Here is a 22,693-nt window from a genome sequence, read left to right as displayed (position 1 = left end):
TGGGTCACACTTTCTGGCTGGCCTCATTTTCTTAGTCCCTTACAAAAGACATCAACAGGGAGGAGAGCCATGGGTGAGGGCTCGCAGACGGTTTAACGCCAGCAGCAGGGAACGCCGCGGAAAGAAAGTTTGGGCTCTTCAGAACAGATGATTTTTGTTTCGACCAGAGGCTCCGGCGGTGCCGGCTGCCCCTGGCTGTCCATTTTCACAACTCGGTGCCCCCGAAGTCCAGGAAAACGCTGTGCCTGCAGCCCTCAGAGCTCCGTGCGTGTGAACGGCGCCCGAGCCAGCTCTATTAAATAAAACCTAATTAACTTCCATCCAAAAACCTAATTAACTTTCACCCAAAAAGGTGCTTGCGTGCCTCCAAAGCGGAGCCGCGGTCACGGCTTCTGCATTGGCCGGATCCTGCCGACTGCAGTGCACCCCCGGGGTGCAAACAGCTGTGAAGAATACATTTCAAAAGAGATGTGTCCGAGCCACCGACGCCCGCCCGGGCTGCCGGGGAGGGGAGTGCCACCGGCGGGCTGCGAGGTGCCAAAGGCTCTGTCAGGGAACAGCGAGGTGCCAAAGCTCGCCCGGTGGGCAGAGCGGTGCCGGCGGACGATGCTCCGGCGAGACAAAAATGTCGCGACTGGCACGGGAGGGGTCGAAGCCGGTCCCAGCCTCAGCCCCACGCTGCCCCTGGCAGCAGCGAGCCGGGCAGCTGCCCGCAGAGCGCTTCCCGAGCTCCGTGCCCACCGCCACTCGCCAAAAAACTTCGCCGCTACACTTTTGGCGGCAGGGTTACCGCGGGACAGGGCGCCGGGGCCGGGGGGCAAGCGCTGCCCCCGGAGCCGGGCGGGCTGCGGCAGGGAGCCCATACCGCCGGCGGCGCCAGCAGTGCAGGGGCACCAGCCGTGCAGGGGCACCGCTGCTTCGGGGAGCTCCCCTTTCTCCCCGGGCCTGCAGCTGCAGGGTGCGTTCTGACCTCCCCCGCCAGACCACACGCAAGGCTGAGCAGGGAACCTCCGAGCCGCCTCGCTGCGTTCCGTCCTGCCCGGACCCCTTGGCTCTGGCGCCAGCAGCGGCACCGGCAGCGGCCGAAGCGAGAGTCGCAGGAGACACCTATTGGCAAGTGGCCGCCGGCGGAGCTCCGGGCCGCCGCCGCCGGGGAAACACCGGTGGACACCGGCCCGCCCGCTCACCCTCCCTCCCGCCGCGCCGTCCGTTACCTTCCTCCGCCGCCTTCATGGTGCTGTCGAGCGGGCGGGCTCCGCGCTGCCGGGCGGTCGCCGGCCCCTCTCTGCCGCTGGCTGCGTCCCGCGACGACGACGACGGCGGCGGCGCGGCGGCCGGCGGGGCAGCGCTTGGCATCCACCCACCCGGCGGTGCGACGGGAGAGTGCCCCGCGGTGCCGCCGCTACCCAGGCTGCTGCCGGCCCCGTCGCCCCCCCCCCCCCCCCCAGCTCCCCCTTCTCCGCCCTCCTTCACACCCCGGGGGCTGGGGCCTCGCCGCCCCCGGCGTGGCAACCGCGCCCGCGGAGGCACCGGCGCTCACCGCCGCCCCCTCGGGGCTGGGGCATGCAGAGGAGGGCGAGTGTGCGTGGGGACTGCGGGAGGCACTGCCCGGGCCGGGGCGGCGGGCGCTGCCCGGCAGCCGGCGGCGGGACACGGGGGCGGGTGGGTGTGCGGAGCGGGGCAGCCTGGCTCTGACGCAGGGCTGCGCGCCCGGCGCCGCCTTTTTAAAGCTGGAAAACACCACCCCCCCACCCCCCCCTCCCGCCGCCACCTCCCTTCCCTCCCTCCCTTCCCCTCCCGGCCCCTCTCCCCGCCCCGGCCCCGTGATGTAAGCCGGGCCCCGCGGCCAGCGGGAGGCGGGCACCCAGCCGGGCACCAGCGGGCACCGACGGGTCTCTGCCGCCAGCTCTTCCACGTGGGGCACGGTACCCACCGGCTCTACCGCTGCTCCCCTCGCGAAGGGGAGGTGGCCAGACCGGGGAGAGAAGGAGGCAAACCGGGAGGGGAAGAAGGAGGAAAAAAAGCAGGCTTTGGGAGGCAGCTCGCATGCTGGAATCATTATGTGGGACTCGCAGGCTTCCCCCGCGCTGGAAATTTGGAAAAGAGCAGCCACTGGCAGGCGAGGGAAAGGAAAATCCCATCCTGCTAAATTGCTACCAGACCCCTGGCGCTCGGGCTCCGCCGCCCCGCCGTCATTATTCCCGGCCTTATTAACTTTAGTTATTAGCAGTCCCTAAATAGCAACGCGCTTGCACTGCACCGCTTCGTGGCGGCGGGGACAGGAGACGTTCCCGACCCGCGGCGACCCTCCTCCCGCGCCCACCTCCCACCCCCGGCATGCCCCCAACTGGCCCCGTACGGGTCCGCGACACCGGGACGGGGGCTGCCGAGAGGAGCTCCAGACGGCCCTTCCAGCCCCGTTTCCCTCGCCCTGTCTTCCCTCAGTCCCTCTGCTCCCCTCGTCTCCTTAGTTCCCCTCCCACCCCTCCCTGCTCCCCGTCCGTCCTCCCCCTGCCCTCGCCGCTGGCAGGACCGGAGCGTACTTTCCGGTCGGTGGTGGAGAGCTGGGGGGGGCTGAGCATATCTGGTGTAGGATGAAAAAACAGAAAAAGGAATAAACCCATAAATCCACAGGCCGACAGCCGCCCGTGACGGCGGCAAACAGCCCCGGTGTAAACGGAACCCTGCCTGCTCCCGGGGAGCGGGAGGCCGCCACGGAGCCCTCGGGCTGCGCTCCGCCAGCGCACCCCCAGTGGGAGCCAGTCCTCGGCAACAACCTCCTGCCCTGCCCCCTCGGGTGGGCGAAACACAATCCCGGGCCCCAGGGGGAGACGCTTTTCTCTCGGTGGTGAAAACGGGTAAAAAAAGAGGGCAAAGGGGTAAAAAGGGGGGAGAATGGGTAAAAAGGGAAGAGTGGGGGAAAAGGAGGGAAGGGATAAAAAGGGGGAAAGGGAAATGGGTAAAAAGGGGGCAAATGGGTAAAAAAGGGGTAAGGGGCGGCAAAGGAGGAGAATAGAGAAGGCGAAATGGACAAAAAGGGGAAATGGATCTAAAGAGGGAAACGCAACCTTGGGGGCTCCCCTCGGGCACCCGGTGTGGGTCTCCTGGACGTGGCGAGCCCGGAGCCCGCTGCCCACCTTCCCCGCTTAGAGGGTGCGAAGCGAGGTCCCCGCCGCGCCGGGGGGCACCGCCAGGAGGCGCTCGTTGCGCGGGGGTGCTCTATAGCGCCCCCCGGCGGACGCGGGGGCGCTTCCTGGCGGCGGCGGGGCGGGGGCCGGAGGGGAGGTCCTGGCGCCTCGCCGCGGGGCCGGGGCGGTGGGAGATCCCGGAGCCTCCCCGGGGGCCGCGGGGGAGATCCCGGCGGCTTCCCGGGAGGCCGCGGCGGGGGCGAGCGGCAGCCGCGCTCCCCTCGGCGGGACTCTCCCGCGCCGCCCGCTCCCCGCCGACATGACGGAATCCCCCGTCTGTTTCCTCCTGTTTAATGCCGTTGCCCGGACCACCGTGGCTCCGCTCCAAGGCCTCGCAAGCCGCCGGCGCAGCGCGGGGCCTGAGGCTCCCCCCCTCTCCCCCTCCCCGGCTCGGCCCCGCCGCTTCCCGCTCCCGGTCCCGTTGCCGGTGCCGCCGCCCCGGCCGCTGCTCCGCTTCCCGTTCGGCGGCGCCTCCCCCGGTTTGTTGACAGCCGCTGCCAGGGGAGACGGCGGCACGGGGCCTATTTTGGGCGCGGGCGATGACTAACGCCGTTAAAAGCGGCGCGGAAAACAACCTTATTTTTAGACGGCTGCTGCTGTCCGAGGGGTGGTGGCGGCCCCGGCCCCGGGCCGGCTCGGGAGCGGCTGCTCCGCGGCCAGCGCCCTTCTGCTGCGCCTCTGCTCGCTCCCTGCGCTGCCTCCTTCGCTCCCCTGTCGCTGCTGCCCCGCTCCTGTGGCACAGCTTGGGTTTAAGTTGTTTGGGCTTCCTGACACGCGAACTTAGAGGAGAAAGGGGAGAGGAGGAAAAGGAGAGAGAGGGGAGAAAAAAGTGGGGGGGGGGGGGGGGGAAGGGGAAGGGGAGGATAAAAAGGAAAAAAAGGGGAAAAGAAAAAAGAAAGGGAGTTGTTTTTTTTAAATAGGGAGAAAAAATAAGGAGAAAAAGAGGGGGAAAGAGAAAGAAAAAAAGAGGAAAAAGGATAAAAAAGAAGAAGAGGAACAGGAGAGAGAAAAGAGGAGACAGAAAAATAACAGAAAAAAGAGGGGGAAAGGATTAAAAAAGAGAAACAGGAGAAGGAGAAAAGAGGAGACAGAAGAGGGACAGAAGAAAGAGGAAAAAAGGATGAAAGGCAAAGGGAGAAACAGGAGAGAGAAAAGAGAAAATGAGGCAGAAAAAGAGCAGAAAAAAATGATTAAAAAGAGGAACAGAGGAGAGAGGAAGGAGGAGACAGAAAAACAACAGGGAAAAAAAAAGAGGGGAAAAGGATTAAAAATAATAGAGGAGAAAAGAGGAGAGAGAAAAAGAACAGAAAAAAGAGGAAAAAAGGTTTTAAAACAAAAAAGAAACAGGAGAGAGAAAAGAGGAGACAGAAATCAGAAAAAAAGAGAAAGAGAAAAGAGGGAGAAGGGCGAAAGGGAGGGGAGAAAAGGACAAGAATGTTCAAAAAAGGAAGGACAAAGGAGAACAAGGATGGAAAAAAGAGAGCAAGAAATCGTCTAAGGAGCCTCTTTCTGGTGCTCTCCAGAGCTGCATCAGCTGCACCTGAGTCGTGGAACTCTTGCATCATCCAGCCCAACCCTCAGCCCCACACCACCATGGCCACCAAACCCTGTCCCCAAGTGCCATAGCCACAAGTTTCTGGAACACCTGCAGGGATGGGGACTCCAGCACCCCCTGGCAGCCTGTGCCAGTGCCTGACCGCTCGTGCAGCAGTCCATCCCGAACCTCCCCTGGTGCCACCCAAGGCCACAAGCTCCGCTTCACCTGGAAAGCTGCTTTAGTGACAGCCCCCTGGACTCTGCCCGCTGCTGAGGGGCCCTGAGGACATCTCCTCCTGCAGCAGAGGAGAGCTGACTGGCAGCTAAGGTGGCTTCTGTGGCTGGGCTCTGGGCACAACCAAGGGAGAGTGCCCAGGGACTGGCACAGGCTGCCTCTGGAGGTGCTGGAGTCACCATCCCTGGAGGTGCTCAAGAGTCACAGAATCAGTCAGGGCTGGAAGGAACCACAAGGACCACCCAGCTCCAGCCCCCCTGCCATGCCCAGGGACACCCTACCCTAGAGCAGGCTGCACACAGCCTCAGCCAGCCTGGCCTGAAAGAAGCTCGAGGGAGGGGGCTTCAACCACCTCCCTGGCAACCCCTGCCAGCCTTTCACCACTCTCAGGTTCAACAACTTCCTAACATCCACTCTGACTCTCCCCACCTCCAGCTTTGTTCCATCTCCCTAAGTCCTATCACTGCCTGACACCCCAAAAAGTCCCTCCCCAGCTTTCTTGTAGCCCCCTTGAGATACTGAAACCTGTGGCCATGGCACCTGGGGACATGGTTTGGTGGCCATGGTGGGGTTGGGTTGGTGGTTGGACTGGATGATCTCAGAGGGATTTCCCGACCCATTTCTGGTTCTGGAGCTGCCCTGGGGGTCAAAACCTCTCCTTAGATGTCTCTGTCAGCATCACCTTCTGGATCTGAGGCTCCGCATCCTGAAGCCCAGAGCAGGTCCAGCAGTGGCTGCAGCTCCATTGCCACCTCCCTCCTCTGCAGTCGAGCACTGACCTGCTTTGGGCTCCAGGATGGGCAAGAGCATCCTGGCTGCCATGTGGCATGAGTGACCCCCTGTGGGGTCCTGAGCTCCTCAGCTGGGGCTCCTCCCTGAGCCGAGCAGGGAAGGGACAGAGCTCAGGGATCAGCCTAGCATGAGCGGGGAAGGGGCAGAGCTCAGGGATCAGCCTGGCATGAGCGGGGAAGGGGCAGAGCTCAGGGATCAGCCTGGCATGAGCGGGGAAGGGGCAGAGCTCAGGGATCAGCCTGGCATGAGCGGGGAAGGGGCAGAGCTCAGGGATCAGCCTGGCATGAGTGGGGAAGGGGCAGAGCTCAGGGATCAGCCTGGCATGAGTGGGGAAGGGGCAGAGCTCAGGGATCAGCCTGGCATGAGTGGGGAAGGGGCAGAGCCTGAGCATCCAGCTTGATGCCGAGGCTCTCCTGCAGCATAAGTGATGGAGCAGAGTGGGGCAGGAGCCGCAGGGGAGGGCTGCCAGCAGGATGGTTCACAGACCCAGCCACCATGCTGGGCCTGGCACAGCTGTCCCTGGGCACCAGTGACTCAGAAGTGGTGAGGAAGGGAAGCCCTCACTGAGGTGAAGGATCCTGCCCTGCCAGGAGCACAGCAACCTGCTGCTTCTGGTGGTGGGCACTGCCAGCAGTCAGGCTGGGAAGAAGTGATTCACAGGGGCCTTGGCATGGCCTCAGCCCTGCCCCAGCTGTCCCCGTGGCAGCTGGAGATGCTCCTGCTCCTCCTGCACTCCGGTTCAAGTCCCTTCAGGTGGCAAAGGCTGCCAGCACCCAGGACCCCGGGTGGCCATCCCCCCACATCTGTGCTGCCACACTGCCCTCTCTGCTGCAGCCTGTACCCCCTGCAGCAGGGCTTGGGGGTTGGTATTTGGAAGGAGACCTTCCCATGGCAGTGGCTTCTGTGTCACCTGAAGGTCTCAACCAAGCCTTTCAAGAACCTTTCCTTGCTCATGCTACTGAAACACCACCTTAGGGAAGGGGCACCTGGCAGGGGCAGGGCTTGGGGCTGCTGCCTGGCACCAGGGCTGTGAGATGTCTCTCATCGGTGAGCTTCCACTGCCCTCTCCTGGCTCCTGCCGCAGGCCAGCGGCCACAGGAACCCTTCTGAGCTGCCCTCCGAAGCAGAGCCTCTGCTTACCGATGCTGTGACCAAACAGAGCCCGAGGCCACCTCTGGCCAGCATCCTAGAGGGCATAGCCAAGAGCCGGCAAGCAGAGCCCAGCAGGGGAGCTCCCAGGGCTCAGTGCAGATGGCAACACCAAGCCTCCGTGTAACCAAGACCTGAAGCTGGCAGGCTGAGAACCTTGAGGCAAGCTCTGCCTGCTCGGGAGGTGCCACTTCCCAGGTCACCTGGGTGAGGTCCTAGGACCTTCCTCACCCTTCTTGTCCCCTGACTTCACTTCCATCACCCTCGGCCGTGGTGAAACCTGTTCCTTCTCACCTCCTGAGCCATGGGCGAGGAGGCTCTGGCACAGCATCTGGAGACCCCCTCCTGAGACCACAGCCATGGGCTGCTCTGCACTCCTGGCTGAACCTTTGGCCAACCACACTGAGGCCTGGCAGGAGCCTACAGGCTCTGACCAGAGACCTCCCAGCATCTGGGGAGAGCTGAGCTGCTTCTCACTAGGGAACACTTCAAAGGCAGCAGCACTGCAACTCTCCAGCTGGCAGCAGAGGTGCCTGCAGGGGCCACCGATAGATGCTTTTCCTCTTCCCCCTTCTTCTGCCTCCCATCAGCTCTGGGCTGCTGCCCCACTGCAGCTGTCCCCTGCCCTGCTGCCTGCCGTGCAGCTTGGAGGCTCTGCTGCCCTGCAGCAGCTCCTGGGTTTGCTCTGCAGAGGAGAAGCAGCAAAGCAGAAGGGCTGCAGAGCAGAGGAGCTGGGGCTCAGACAGGCCCAGCAGGCAGCAGGGCAGGGCAGGGACGGCTCCGTCTGCTGCCCTCCCTGTGCCGTCCTCCCTCCCTGCTTTCCTTCCCTGCTGGACTCGGCCTGGCCCAGCGGAGGCTCAGGCAGCAGCTGCTTGCTCACCTCTGCACGTGGCCTGCAGCTGAGGCTCTCTCATGGAATCTGTGTCCCGTCCCTGGGCACACGCAGCAGGGCAGGGCACGAGGCTGTGACTCGAGTGCCAACCCTGCCCCATGCGCCAGGAGGACGCTGCCTGAGTCAGCAGCTGCCTGGCACAGCAGGCCTGGGCACCCAGAGGTGACCTGCAGCAGCCCTGGCAGGAACGTGCTGAGGAGTGGCCATGGCAAGAGAGTGGTTTGCAATGGGGGTCACAGGCTTGGGCTGGGTGGAGAAGACTGCAGGGTCCTGGGGTCCAACCTCACTCTGGCTCTGCTGAGGCTGCTGCTGAGCCATGGCACTCCAGGGCTGGGTGCTCCACCCCTCCTCTGGGGAAGCAATTGTTCTTCGTGGCCAACCTGAACCTGCTCTGGTGCCACCTGAGGTCATTTCTCTCCTCCTGTCACTTGTTCCTTGGCAGCAGTGCTCAACCCCCCCCAGCTGCAGCCTCCCCTTAGGGAGCTGCAGAGCAATGAGCTCTGCCCTCAGCCTGCTCTGCCCCACACTGAACACCTCCAGCTCCCTCAGCTGCTGCCTGCAGCCTGCTCTCAGGGTGCCTTGCTGAAGAGACAGCTCATGAAGGACACCTCCTGATGTCCCCCAGGGTGGCTCCAAGTGCCTGCCTCTGAGTGCAGGGCCTGGGTTCCACCTGCAGCAAAGTAGCACCTTCTACCTGGGACCTGGGCACAGGAGCATGGCAGAGAAGCTCCAGAGACCTGGCCTGGGGCACCTTCCAGGTGCTGGGCACAGGAGTATGGCAGGCAAGCCCCACAGACCAAGGTGCTCCTGACAGCATCCATCCCTGATGGAGCAGGAGCCAGTGGCTCCCTCTGCTCAGTGGGTCCAGCACGAGTCCCACCCCTTCCAACAGTGCCCTCTTACCTTGCCATGCTGCTGGAAGCTGTGGGGAGCTGCCCACAGCCTGGCACAGCCTGGCTGTCCTTCCGGCCTGGACATGGCAGGGCAGGGTGTGGGGGAGCCCAGGGCAGGGATTTCTGTTGTGGCTCAGGCCAAAGGAAACTCTCCTTCCCCACTCCATGCTTTGCTCTTCTCCCTCTGCCCCCGGGGGCTGCCCCTGTGGCTGGCCAGCAGGCACCAAGCCCTGCCGCCCTGGGCACCTCTGCTGCCATGCCCTGAGGGAGCCTCTGCTGGGAGCAGCTGCCGCCTCCAGGGCATTGCCTTTGGACGGATGGGCAGCTCCTGGCCTGCTGCTGCGGGCTGCAGCTTGGCTGCCTGCTGCCCCCCAGAGACCTGCTGCAGGTGACAGAGAAAGCTGAGCCAGCCCTGCCCTGCCCGCCTCACAAATCAGGCTCCATGCCAGCTGCAGAGCTGCTCTGGCTGGGCACAGCCCACACCTGTGGCCCCCAGCAGCCAGGTGGGCACAGCCACTATGGGACAAAAGGAGCTGAGATCAGAGCCAGGAGGGGCTGGGAGGGACCTCTAGAGGGCATCCAGCCCAAGCCCCCCACCAGACCAGGGTCACCCAGGGCAGGGCACACAGGTGGATGAGCACTGCCAGGTTTGGGGGATGAGGTCCCAGCCAGGTCTCTTTTTTTCTGTCCAGTTCCCTGTCTGAGAGGATTTTGTTGAGCAAGTGCCCACTGGCAGAGAGCTCCAAGCTCCTCCAGCCCAACCTAGCACCCAGCCCTGCCCAACCAACCAGACCATGGCACTAAGTGCCCCAGCCAGGCTTGGCTGCAACACCTCCAGGCACAGCCACTCCACCACCTCCCTGGGCAGCCCATTCCAATGCCAATCACTCTCTCTGACAACAACTTCCTAACAACATCCAGCCTAGACCTGCCCTGCCACAGCTTCAGCCTCTGTCCCCTTCTTCTGGCCCTGCCTGCCTGGCAGCAGAGCCCAACCCCACCTGGCTACAGCCTCCCTGCAGGCAGCTGCAGGCAGCAATCAGCTCTGCCCTGAGCCTCCTCTGCTGCAGGCTGCACCCCCCCAGCTCCCTCAGCCTCTCCTCACAGGGCTCTGCTCCAGGCCCCTCCCCAGCCTTGCTGCCCTGCTCTCAACACCTTCCAGCACCTCAACATCTCTCTGCAATGGAGGAGCCCAGAGCTGGACACAGCACTGCAGGTGTGGCCTGAGCAGTGCTGAGCACAGGGGCAGAAGCAGCTCCCTTGTCCTGCTGCCCACACTGCTCCTGAGCCAGCCCAGGATGCCATTGGCTCTGCTGCCCACCTGGGCACTGCTGCCTCCTCTGCAGCTGCTCTCTGCCAACACCCCCAGGGCCCTCTCTGCCTGGCTGCTCTCAGCCACTCTGGCCCCAGCCTGTAGCACTGCTTGGGGCTGTTGTGGCCAAAGTGCAGAACCTGCCCTTGGCCTGCACTCAGTGCTGGCTGGGAGGCATCTCAGAGGGCTGCTGCTTGCTGCTTGCTCACCTTTCATGCTGGAGCTGTGCTGTCCTCATTCACCTCTGCCAACTTACAGACTGAGTGGGTAGTTGCAGGGAGAGCAGTGGGCAGAGTCTGCCTTGAGCTTAGCAAGGCCTTTGACACTGTCAAAGCAAGCTCAGGAGGTGTGGAATGGCAGAGCAGGCAGTGAGGTGAGTTAGGAATTGGTTACAGGACAGAGTTCAAAGAGTGGTGCTCAATGGTGCCAGGGCCAGCTGGAAAGCTGTGACCAGTGGAGTTCCCCAGGGATCAGTGCTAGGTTCAGTTGTGTTCAACATCTTCATCAGTGACATTGATGGGGACAGACAGAGTCTGCTCAGCAGGTTTGCTGATGACGCCAAGCTGGGAGGCAGCTGCAGGCTGTGCTGCCATCCAGGGAGCGCTGGGCACAGAGCAACCAATTGGAGTTCAGCAAGGCCAAGTGCAGAGTCCTGCATCTGGGGAGTGATAATAAACTGCAGCAGTCCAGGCTGGGAGGTGACTGCTGAGAGCAGCCCCAAGGAGAGGGACCTGGCAGTGCTGGAGGAGAACATCCATGGCACAGCAGTGTGCCCTGTGGCCAAGAGGCCAGTGGGGGCCTGGGCTGTATTGGGAGGAGTGCATCCAGCAGATCCAGGGAGGTTCTCCTCCTCCTCTACTCTGCCCTGCTGAGACCTCATCTTGAGTACTGCCTTCAGTTTTAGGCTCCCCAGTTGCAGAGGGACAGGAACTGCTGGAGAGGGTCCAACAGAGGGCTGTGAGGATGATGAGGGGACCGGAGCACTGCCTGGTGAGGAGAGGCTGAGGGACCTGGGGCTGCTTAGTCTGGAGAAGACTGAGAGGGGATTAAATCAATGTTTATCAATATCTGAGGTCTGGAGGTCAGGGTAGGGGGGCAGGACAGGCTGCCCAAGGGGTGCTGGAGTCACCATGCCTGGAGGCCTTCCAGAACCATCTGGACATGGCAGCTGGGGATGTGGCTTAGTGGCCACGGTGGTCTTAGGCTGGTGGCTGCATGACCTTGGAGGGTTCTTCCAACCCAAACCACTCCATGTGGCCAGGACAAAAAGGCCTGAAAAAGCACCAAGGACATCTCAGAACAGCTGCACACTGGTAGCTTCTGCTAACTGCTCCTTGAGCTGCTTCCTAACTGCTCCTTGAGCTGTTTCCTATCTGCTCCTTAAACTGATTCTTAACTGCTTAAATTGTTTCTTAACTGCTTCTTGAACTGGTCCTTATCTGGCTCATAAACTGGTTAACTGATTCTTAAGTGGTTCTTACGCTGCTTCTTAAACTGGTTCCTACCTGCTCCTCACACTGAGTAACTGGTTCTTACGTGGCTCTTCAGCTGATTCTTGCACTGCTTCTTGAACTGATCCTTACTCTCAGCTGATTCTATGGCCGATTGATTCCCCAGCTGATGCGTGCCTGATTCTCCCCCTGGTTCTTAACCCAGTTCCATCTGATCGCCACTCACGGGGGAAAGAGGAAAGCAAAGCAAAGCAGCACCGAAAGCCAGCAGGGGCTGCCCTGCGCCTACAGCCGAGAGGCTCTGGCCGCCCGCGGCAGGGCTGGGGCCAGGCTGCGGCCGCGCGGCGCTGCAGGCACAGCGACGCCTTGTGGCGCTCTGGCGCAGCGGCCCCAGGCAGCGCTCGGTCTGCAGGGCTAGCGCCGCAGCGCTCCTGGGCTGCAGGCAGCCAGGGCGGGATGCGGCAGGAGCGAGTCTCTGCTGCCGGGGGAGCCGCAGCCAGAATCCACCCAGTGCGAAGAAGGAAGCCAGGAAGGAAAACCTGCGGCAGAGAGAGCTGCAGCCCAGCTCTGCAAAGCAGCTCTGCAGCAGCTGCCTCTGCCCTCCTGGGGAGGAGGGTTTTTTTTGGGGGGGGGAATTGTTACACCTCGGTTTTGCTCACCCAGAGTAACAGGAGAGTAAAGTTGTAGTGGAATCATGAAACCTAACTTTTACTCACCCAGTGTAAAAGGAGAGTAAAGTTGTAGTGAAACCATTAAGCTTAGATTTTACTCACCCAGTGTAACAGGAGAATAAAGTTGTAGTGAGATCATTACACTTGAATTTTACTCACCCAATATGAGGCTAAAGTCAGATTGAAGTCATTAAGCTTGAATTTTACTCAGTGTAACAGAAGGGCAAAGTTGTACTTAAATTATTATACTTCACTTTTACTCATTCAATGTGACAGGAAGGTAAAGCTGTAGTTAATTACCCTTAAATTTGACTCAGTATTAGGGTAGAACTGCAGTGAAAGTATTAAAGCTGTGTTTTACTCACCCAGTGTGAAGGCAAAGTTGCATTTAAACCATTCCACTTCACCCAGGCAGTGGAACAGGAGAGGAGAGCTACATGTGAGTAACTGCATTGCACTTTACTCAACCTGATGTAACCCAAGGCAGAGGTTGCAAGAGGCTCCCCAAGGAGTTCTGCTGCCCTGCAGCCCAAGTCACAGGCAGGGGAGGTGACTTTTGGCCAACAGCCCTGATCAGTGACCCAACAGAGAATGCTGCTGCTGCTCCTCTGCTCCGCTTCTGGCCACAGCTGCTGCTCTGACTCCCAAGAGCATAGAGCTCTGCCACCCAGGACAAGCTCAGCCCCCCTCTGCAGCCAGTCTGCCAGAGCTGGACCCCCCAGAGGCTGCCAGCAGCTCAGCCAAGATGCTCACCTCTGGCACTCTGCAAGTGCCAAAGTGGTTTGGTTCTGGCTTTCTTTGAACAACTCCACACCCAAACCAAGTGGCTCAACCCCAGAGCTCTGAGAACCTGGAAGGTGCTGCCCTGCCACGGTGCCCAGGGGTTGTCTTCTGCTCCTGCGTGCCTGAGCAACCCAAGAGACCACAGGGCAGTGGAAGTGGAGGAGCTGCTAGGAGGTGGACCCCTCAGAACTGGAAATACGCTTGGAGAGCAGCTGCAGCCCTACCAGGACGAGGTGAGCTCAGCATACGAAGGCAGATTTCACTCAGCAGCTGTCTCTGGGCCACCTGTGGAGCTCAGGAGGTGCAGGGGAGTCCTGGGCAGACTTTGGCAGGTCCCAGACAGCTTTGTTTTGGTGCGCCCTGGCTGCCAAATGGGCATGGCAAGGTCACAGCAGTGACTGGTGCCAGGTGTGTGGAGGACAGGGTGGGACAGAAGCTCCCAGCCCAGCACTCTGCTGTGCAGACTGTACCCAGGCAGACAGAGCCTGGTGCTGAGTGCCTGAGGGGCAGCAGCAGGGACCAGCAGCTGGCTGGGATCGGCTGGAGGGAGCCTCTGCAGACACCCACAGGGGAGGCCTTGGATCAGGTTAAAGAAGGCTGCTGAGGGAATAAATAATGAGACCTGAGACTGGAAGGGTTGTAGGACCAAAGCAGAGTCAGAGGACAGCCCAGGCTGGGAGGGAGCTCAGAGCTCATCTGCTCTGCTCCCCACCATGCCCACGGACATCTCTCAGCTGGGCTTGGCTGCTCCAGACCTGGCCTGCAACAGCCCCAGGCAGGAGGCAGCCACAGCCTCCCTGGGCAGCCTGTGCCAGGCTCTCAGCAGCCTCACCCTGCACAGCTTCTGCCTCAGCTCCACTCTCAGCCTGCTCTGCCTCAGCTCCAAACCATTGCCCTTGGCCTGCCTCAGAGCCCCTCAGCACAAGTCCCTCTGCAGCCTTCCTGCAGGAGCCCTTCAGGCCCTGGCAGCAGCTCTGAGGTGCCCCTGGAGCCTTCTCCTCTGCAGGCTGCACCCCCCCAGCTCCCTCAGCCTGTGCTCACAGCAGAGCTGCTCCAGCCCTGCCAGCACCTTGGTGGCCTCCTCTGGCCTCTCCCCAGCACCTCTGTGCCCTCCTGCTGCTGGGCCCCACCCAGAGGCGCTGCCAAGCCAAAGGTCACTGAACTTTATTTCAGAACCATCACAACTGAAAGTAAAAAAAGGACAAAAAGAAAAGGAAAGGAAGAAGGAAGAAAAAGGAAGCTGAAGGAAATGGATTGGATCTGCTCCCGCCCTGGGAGCATCCCCCTGTGTGCCGGGCCCTGGCAGCTGCCCCTGCCCTGGCTGTGCTCAGTCACTCTCCTTCAGAAGTGCTTCTTTATATATATGTATTTAATGCACACTGCCAGAGCCCGACCTGAACCCAGAGCCACCCAAGCACAGCAGGCTGCAAGCTGCAGGCTTCAGGGATGAGTGGGGGAAAAACAAACCAACCAGCCCAGCCCAAAGCCCACCCAGAGGCCGCCCCCAGTCCAGCAGGAGCAGAGGTGAGGTCTAAGAGGTGAGCTTGGAGTAGCTGGGAGGAGAGAATTTGCGCTTCAAGTACTTGAGGATGTAGAGTGGAAGACAGCTGACGAGGGTGATTGCTGACACTTTCCACAGGAAGGTCACCGTCGTGATAAAGGCAACATCTGCGGGGACAGAGGCACTCAGCATGGGTAGCTGGCAGGCAGCAGGGCCCAGCTGCAGCTGGCTGCCAGCTCCTGCACCGGGCAGCACCCAGGGAGCGAGCAGGCACTGCAGCTTGGCAGCATGGAAAGGGCTGGAAGGGCCTCCCAGGTCATCAGCCCCAGCCTCCCACCCAGCACCTGCATGGCCACCAGCCCCAGCCTCCCACCCAGCACCTGCATGGCCACCAGCCCCAGCCTCCCACCCAGCACCTGCATGGCCACAGACCACGGATTCACTGAGGTTGGAAAGGACACCCAAGGTCATCAGCTCCAACCTTCCACCCAGCACCTCCATGGCCAAGTCACTGAGGCTGGCAAGCACCTCTAGGATCACTGAGCCCAGCCCTAAGCTGACCACCATGAGCACCAAACCCTATCCTGACACTCCACACCTTCCCCATGGCCTCCAGGGGTGTCCTGCAGAAGTCCTCTGCCATCTTTGTGACACTCAAACGATGGAATTGTTAATGACTACTGATGGAATTGTTAATTAATTACTACTGATGGAATTGTGCAATTAGCATGGGAAGAATTGTTATGCTGGGAGGGGCCTGGGGGCAGAGGCTTCATCCAGAATGGGGACACTCTGCACTTGCTGCTCCCATTTTTGGGCCCTATTTCCAGTGGTCAAATGATTGAATGGTCCTGGAGACATTAACGAGTTATGAATTAGCTTAATTAAGAGCGGAATGAGTTAATGAAGAGGTGAGCTGGAGACGTGAGAGCCACGGGAGCAGAGCTGCAGTGCACCTACCTAAGAAAGCTCCAAAAGACACTCTGCCTATACCTGTGTGACAGAGAGAGAAGGCATCAAAGGGACAGCAGCTGGCAGCCAGCAGCAGCCCAGAGGGCACAGCCCCAGCCAGCGCCTGGCAAGGGGCACAGGGCTGGCACCGAGCCCCCTGCCAGCCCCACCCTGGCACAGTGCCCTCGGGGGAGACAGCCTGGGTTAGAGCTGGGATAAGAGAGAGGCTGGGGGGGAAGAGGGAAGGGGAGAGTTGAGAGGCTGGGGGGCAACAGGGAATAAAGGCTCAGGGGGAACAGGGGGAGAGGAGAGAGGCTGAGGGGTAACAGAGCAGAGAGGCTGGGGGGGAACAGGGGAGGGGAGAGAGGCTGGGGAGGAGGAGGGGAAGCAAACAGAGCCTGGGAGGGAAGAGGGGAAAGGAACAGAGCCTGGAGTGAACAGGGGAAATGCAGAGATTTGGGGTGGAATCAGGCGAAATGGAGAGGGGTTGGTTGAAAGTGGAGGTCTGGTGTGCAGCTGCTTTAGAAAGAGCTGCTCTGGGTTCTGCCAGGTGACAGCAGAGAGTTGGTGCTGAGCTCTGTGCACTGCTGCAGAGGTGTGGTGTTGAGGGAGGCAGAGGAGAGCCTGCTGCAGGGTTTAAAAGCAGCGAGGGTTTGGGTGGCAGTGCTGGAAAATGGATTAGGTTAACGCCCTGAAGTACTCAGAGAGCTTTTAGGTGAGGTGAAGGTGCAGAGGGTTTGGCAAGCCCACTGCTTATTTGCTAAAATCTGTGTTTCTTTGCCAAAATCTGCATTCCTAGGATAGGAATCTGCAGTTCCTTGCTAAAAGCAGCATCTCTTTGGCAGAAATCTGCATTCCCATGCCCAAACCTGCACCTCTGGGGCAGAGCTCTGTACTCCTTTGCTGGCTGCTGTGTTCCTTTGCTGAGCTCCCTGTGTGCAGGGCCAGCCTGAGCTGCAGGGCTGGGGCAGGGCCTGCTGCAGCGGCTCAGCTGGCAGTGAGCAGTGCCCAAGCTGGCAGTGAGCAGTGCCCAAGCTGGCAGTGAGCAGTGCCCAAGCCTTCCCCGCCCAGGATCAAGCAAGGACCTGGGCACTGAAGCTCTCTGCTGTGCCCTTCCCTCTGGCGCTCTGCCCACCCTGCGGCTCTGGGGCCAGCTCCTGGGCTGCATCCCAGGAGGCTCAAAAAGCAATTCACCAACTCAGTGACCTCTCTGCAGCCTCGCTCAGAGAGGAAATCCTCTCCCAGCAGTGCCAAGCTGGCAGCCAGGCTGAGCTCTGGAGCTTGCAAGAGGAGAGCAGGGAGGGGGCAAGCGGGAGGCAGGTGAAGCATGGTTAGGAAGGTTGCGTGGCTCCAAGAGGGAAGGAGAAGGGAATGCTCGAGGCCAGCACACTCAGGCCTCATGGCAGGGCAGCCAGCAGCCTGGCACCAGCCACCCCCCGTGCCCCATGCCCCAGCAGCAGGGCTCTGCCCCGAGCTGCTCCCTACTCACCAAAGTATTCATTTAGAAACGCGAGAGAGGCCACATAGCAGCCAAGACTGAGGAATTCAGCCACCACCATCAACCAGTGCCACGTCCTTATGGTCAGAGCAACCATCAAGAGCTCAGTCAAGATGAGGGCAGTGAAGGAAATGGCCACCACGTGGACAAATTCAGACTCAAAAAGCAGCAGGGCTCCGTACATCAGGATCCCACCTGGGAGAGGCACAGAGAGGGAGCACAAACACATTCCACTTCCAGGGTGTTTCACAGCTGGGCATGGAGCAGCTGACTGCAGCTGCTCGTGGAGCACTGCAACAGGCTGCCCAGGGAGCTGCTTGAGGCCCCAGCCCTGGGCATGACTGAGGGCAGCATGCGCTGAGGGCAAGGTCCTGCACTGAGGGCAGGGCAGCCCTTGGGACCCCTCCAGGCCAAAGAGTGAGCAGCCTGAGAGCAGCCCTGCAGAGCAGGACTTGGGGGTGCTGGGGCAGAGGCTGGGCAGGAGGCAGCAGTGGGCACTGGCAGCACAGAGGGCCAAGGGCAGCCTGGGCTGCAGGCAGAGCAGTGTGGGCAGAGCTGCAGAGAGGGGATCCTGCCCCTCTGCTCTGCCCTGGGCACAGCTCAGCTGCAGGGCTGGGGCCAGCTGTGGGCCCTCAGCACAGCAAGGCCATGGAGCTGGGGGTGGGCAGCATGGGGAGGAGAAGGCTGCAGGCAGAGCTCAGAGCTGCTGCCAGGGCCTGCAGGGCTCCTGCAGGAAGGCTGCAGAGGGACTGTGCCCAAAGGGCTGCAGGGACAGGCCCAGGGCAGTGGTTTGGGCCGAGAGCAGAGCAGGCTGAGAGTGGCTGTGAGGAAGAAGCTGTGCAGCAGGAGGCTGCTGGAACCCTGCAGCAGGTGGCCCAGGGAGGTGTTTGAGGCCCCATGGCTGGAGATGGTGAAGGTGAGGCTGGGCAGGGCTGAGAGCAGCCTGCTCTAGGGGAGGATGTCCCTGCACTGGGTGGGCTCTGGGGGTCCCTCCAGCCCTCTCTGTGGTTCTGTGCCAGCCAAGCCCTTTCTGAGTGCCCTGCAGCAATGCACAGCCCAGGCCCTGTGGTGCTTTGGCAGACTCCAGGAACCTTCATTTGCCTGACAAGCAGAAAGCAACACCCAGAAGTGCTGGAGAGATGGGAAGCTGTGGGAGCTCTCCCACAGCAGCCCTGCTCAGAGCAGCTAAACATTCTCAGCTGAGGAAGATCAGGAGGAGCCTTTCTTACCTTGGTAGATGCTGATGAGAACCCAGATGAGGAAGGTCTTGAAGGACAAAGATCTTCCCTGAGGTGGAGAAGGGAGAGGACACTTAAAGTCTGCTTAAAGAGATCCAAAGCTTCCTTAAGAAAACCAAAAGCACTTCTGATGGTTGACCACAAGGAAATAAAGTGCAGCAAAAACCCTGCAACAGTGCAGCAAAACCCCTGCAACCGTGCAGCAAAATCCTGCCAGCTGCAGCCCCGAGCAGCCCCTACCTTGGTGAGGTCCTTGTAAAGCTCTGGGTACAGCAGAGCCATCTCTGGCTTCACATCCTGGTCCAGCACGAGGGAGAAGACTGGGAACATGGTGTAGATGGTTGCATACCTGGGTGGAAGGAGAGCACAGGGATGGACACCTGGGGCTGGTCTGAACCTGCTGAGCTGAGCTCATCTTCTCCTGATGGGAGGGGAGCCCAACCCTGCCTTGCCCAGCCCTGCCCAGGGACGTGGGAGCTGCTGGAACACACACAGAGATGTCTGCAGGGTCCTCACTGCTGCAGCAGCTTCTGCAGCAAGCTGAGGGTGGCTCCAAAACCTGCACACCTTGACCGGGGCAGAGCCTCCCTGCTGGGCCTGGAGAACCTTCCCAGGCAGTGGCTGCAGCCAGCCACCAGGAGGCACTTCTGGTTCCCACTGGCACTGGGCAACCTCGGGCTGGATGGGGGTGTCCTGCACTGTGCTCACAAGCTGGGTCACAGCCCAGGCTGCATGAGGGTGTCCTGCACTGTGCTCACAAGCTGGGTCACAGCCCAGGCTGCATGGGGGTGTCCTGCACTGTGCTCACAAGCTGGGTCACAGCCCAGGCTGGGCTAGAAGCTCAAGGAGGGGAGACTGAGACTGGGGATGAGGAACAAATTCTTGGCAGTGAGGGTGGGGAGAGCCTGGCACAGGCTGCCCAGGGAGGCTGTGGCTGCCCCTCCCTGGAGGTGCTGCAGGCCAGGCTGGATGAGGCCTGCTGGAAGGTGTCGGTGCCCATGGCAGGGGACTGGAGCTGGAAGAGCTTTCAGGTCCCTTCCAACCCAACCAAGTCCAGGACCCTCTGCCCTGTCTCCCCACCGTGTGAAACAGCTTAGAGAGTGTCTCTGCAGATCCTCCTCTCCAGACAGCTGCTGCTGGGCACCTCCCACTCATGCAGTGCTGCCCAGCCCAGTTTGGACTTCCCTCTGGAGGCTGAGCCCAGGCTGTGGTAACCCAGCAGAGAAACCTGTGGCTGGCACCAGCTGCAGCCTGGCAGTAACTCGGGCTCAGGGCAGCAGCCATGGGAGCTAGGCAATAGGATGGACTAAGCTGGGGACTGGGAGGGACTCAAATGGGGACTGGGATGGGCGAAACTGGGGCCTGGTTGGACTTACCCTACCATTAGGAATCCCTGGTAGAGGGGCACGGATGCAAAGTAGAAGACTGAGGAGAAGACAGCCTGTGGGAGCAAGCGTTGGGCACGGTAAGCGCAGGCAGCTCTGCAGGAGCTGGGGCACCTGAGCGCAGCAGCACTGCTGAGAAGTGCCAGGCAGGTGGCAGGGTGTGGGTGCCAGCTGCCCAGCTGCACTACCTGCATAGTTGAGATAATAAGGCCTCTGTGCATGACAAACTGCCCCAGCGCCGCCGACCTCTTGTAGCTGTTGCGGCCGTGCACCATCAGCAGCCTCCCGATGTGCTTGAACTGGCTGATGGAGAAGTCGGCTGCCAGGGAAGCCTGCTTGCCCTCCTGCAACAGCCCCACCACCTGGCACTCAGAGGGGTGCCCTCTGCTGCCAGCCTGACAGCTGAGAAGAGGCTGCCAGAGGCAGCTTTGCTTCTTCAGAGGCTAACCCTGCAGCGGGGCATGAAGGGACAAAGGGATCCTGTCCCTCTGCTCTGGGCAGAGCTCAGCTGTGGGCCCTCAGCACAGCAAGGCCATGGAGCTGCTGGAGAGGGGCCAGGGGAGGCCACCAAGGGGAGCAGGGGCTGGAGCAGCTCTGCCCTGGGCACAGGCTGAGGGAGCTGGGGGTGGGCAGCATGGGGAGGAGAAGGCTGCAGGCAGAGCTCAGAGCTGCTGCCAGGGCCTGCAGGGCTCCTGCAGGAGGGCTGCAGAGGGACTGTGCCCAAAGGGCTGCAGGGACAGGCCCAGGGCAGTGGTTTGGGCCGAGAGCAGAGCAGGCTGAGAGTGGCTGTGAGGAAGAATCTGTGCAGCAGGAGGCTGCTGGAACCCTGCAGCAGGTGGCCCAGGGAGGTGTTTGAGGCCCCATGGCTGGAGATGGTGAAGGTGAGGCTGGGCAGGGCTGAGAGCAGCCTGCTCTAGGGGAGGATGTCCCTGCACTGGGTGGGCTCTGGGGGTCCCTCCCAGCCTACTCTCTGACTCCATGAGTTTGGGTGCAGATGCCAGGACACGGTGGGGGACACTTACCTGCCTGTCCTGCCTGCCCCCCATGGCACCTTGGATGATCCTGAGATCAAACAACTCCCTGACTGTGCCAGGCCAGTGCTGGGCAGAAGGCCCTGCAGGGTTTGCTCTGCTCTGGCTTCCTGAGCAGAGGGCTCCACTTGTGCCCTCTTGCAGCACAGCTACAAGCTCTCAGCCCTAACCCCATGGGCAACAGAGCTGGCACGGTGCCAGCCTTACCTTGCCCTCGATTCCAATCCCACAGTCTGCTGCCTGGATCATGCTGACATCGTTGCCTCCGTCACCTGCAAGAGGCCCCTGCGACATTCAGCCCTTCAGGAGCTTCCCCCAGCTCCAGAAGGTTCTACAACTGCCCCAGGCACCTTCGGCCTCTGCCAACCCACCCAAGGGCTGTGAACGACCTCAGCAGCCAAGAGGAGCAGGAAGTGACCACACTTTGGGCACCGAGGGCACTGCCCTCTGCCCTCCCTCCAGCATCAACTGACAGGAGGGCAAATGGCCTCCAGGTGCCCCAGGGGAGGCTTAGACAGGGCATGAGGAGAACTTTGCTGCAAGAGTGGTCAGGGACTGGCACAGGCTGCCCAGGGAGGAGGAGCAGCTGCTCGAGGAAGGTGTGGCCATGGCACCTGGGGACAGGGTTTGGTGGGGCTGGGCTGAGGGCTGACCTCAGAGACCTTTTCCAACCCATGTCATGCTGCCCTGAGGCCTGATTGCTGCCCACGAGGCCTCTCTGGCTGTGTGCCAGGGCCCAGGGTACCTACGGCACAGCTGTGTCTGTCAGTGAGGTGCTGCCCAGAGCCCCGTGCCCAGGTTACCTATGGCACAGGTGCGGTGCCCAGAGCCCCGTGCCCAGGTTACCTATGGCACAGGTGCGGTGCCCAGAGCCCCGTGCCCAGGTTACCTATGGCACAGGTGCGCCTGCCGGTGTGGTGCTGCAGCAGCTTGACGATGTGAGCCTTCTGCGTGGGCGAGCAGCGGCAGCAGACCACCGCCGGGCACTGGCATGCCAGCTCCACCAGCTCGTGCTCGTAGTACTTGAGACACACCTGGGGGCACACAGACAGCTCCTGGGGTGCCAGCAGGGGCTCCTGGCAGGCTGCAGGCCACCAGCAAGGCTTGGCCTGCTGCGACAGTGGCATGGCCTTGGGGAGCTGCAACCCTGCTGACTGTGACCCCACTCACTGCAACACTGCAAGCCTGAGAACTTGGACCTTGCTCACTGGAACCCTGCTTGCTAGAACCCCTCCTAACTCCAACCCTCCTGCGGCCTGGGGAGGGCAGGAGCAGCGAGGGGCTCCCTGGCAGCCACTGCCCTGCTTGCTGAGTTGGCTTTAAGCTGAGGGAGGCTAGGCCCCAGAATGGCTCAGGCTATCCCACCCCCCGGGAAGCAGCCAGGCCCAGGCAGCTGCAGCTGCTCCTCAGCTGACTCCCCAGAGCAGAGTCAGAGGCCAAGGGTGCCCCAGTGAGCACTGGCAGAGTGTGGCCAGCAGGCCAAGGGTGGTTCTCCTGCCCCTCTGCCCTGCCTTGCGAGGCCACATCTGGAGCACTGTGCCCAGTTCTGGAGCAGGAGAAACAGGGACCTGCTGGAGAGAGCCCACCAGAGGCTAGGAAGGTGCTGAGGGGCTGGGAGCAGCTCTGGGGAGAAGACAAAGGCAGCCCTCACCTCCAGCGAGTCCCCAGAGATCACCAAGGCACAGTCATGCTTCCTCCTGAAGGCATTGAGCTCCAGGTGAGCCTCCCCTCGAGTGCTGACCTGCAGGCACCAAGGGCCACAGAAAAGCTCTGCTCAGCCTCCCCAAAAGCCCTGCCTGAAGGAAGCAGCCTTGGCAAAGCTGCTGGCAGTGAGGCTGGGCAGAGACTGGCACAGGCTGCCCAGGAAGGCTGTGGCTGCCGCCTCCGTGGAGGTGTCCCAGGCCAGGCTGGGTGAGGCCTTGAGCAGCCTGTGCTGGTGGGAGGTGGCCCTGGCCATGGAACAGGGCTGGGAACTGTACGAGCTTGAAGGTCCCTCCCATCCCAACGCATTCCATGATTCCATGACTTTGGAAGGTCCCTCCCATCCCAACCCACTCCATGGTTCCATGACCCTGAAGGTCCCTCCCAGCCCACTCCATGGCAGTTGGCACCACAGTCAGCTCAGGCTGCCTTCAGCTGGAGCCTAGGGAGCTCTGCTGATGCAAATGCTGAGCAGCCAGAACCACC

At 61.3% G+C, this 22,693-nt stretch overlaps 2 protein-coding genes across 4 annotated transcripts in view; both read right to left on the bottom strand.

Annotated features, from left to right (window-relative positions):
* The window catches only part of NFATC1 (nuclear factor of activated T cells 1), a 60,736-nt gene extending 59,380 nt beyond the window's left edge, over window positions 1-1,356 (bottom strand). The window contains exon 1 of the mRNA XM_064161248.1: window positions 1,215-1,356. Within this exon, the coding sequence (XP_064017318.1) occupies window positions 1,215-1,356 (142 nt within the window). The remainder of the gene's footprint in view (window positions 1-1,214) is intronic.
* Window positions 1,357-14,050: 12,694 nt separating this feature from the next.
* ATP9B (ATPase phospholipid transporting 9B (putative)) overlaps window positions 14,051-22,693 on the bottom strand; it is a 59,122-nt gene continuing 50,479 nt past the window's right edge. Inside the window, exons 21-30 of one of the 3 annotated variants that reach the window (XM_064161245.1) lie at window positions 22,158-22,247; window positions 21,396-21,540; window positions 20,714-20,778; window positions 19,664-19,819; window positions 19,467-19,531; window positions 18,331-18,439; window positions 18,082-18,139; window positions 16,844-17,047; window positions 15,364-15,396; window positions 14,051-14,570 (exon numbers count right to left, since the gene is read on the bottom strand). In XM_064161245.1, the coding sequence (XP_064017315.1) occupies window positions 14,434-14,570; window positions 15,364-15,396; window positions 16,844-17,047; window positions 18,082-18,139; window positions 18,331-18,439; window positions 19,467-19,531; window positions 19,664-19,819; window positions 20,714-20,778; window positions 21,396-21,540; window positions 22,158-22,247 (1,062 nt within the window). In that variant the 3' untranslated portion in view covers window positions 14,051-14,433. The remainder of the gene's footprint in view (window positions 14,571-15,363; window positions 15,397-16,843; window positions 17,048-18,081; window positions 18,140-18,330; window positions 18,440-19,466; window positions 19,532-19,663; window positions 19,820-20,713; window positions 20,779-21,395; window positions 21,541-22,157; window positions 22,248-22,693) is intronic. The other 2 variants (XM_064161247.1, XM_064161246.1) reach the window with 2 other exon arrangements.

Source organism: Pogoniulus pusillus, chromosome 21 (assembly GCF_015220805.1).
Source record: "Pogoniulus pusillus isolate bPogPus1 chromosome 21, bPogPus1.pri, whole genome shotgun sequence".
NCBI lineage: Eukaryota > Metazoa > Chordata > Aves > Piciformes > Lybiidae > Pogoniulus > Pogoniulus pusillus.
This window is presented reverse-complemented; position numbering and strand designations above follow the sequence as displayed.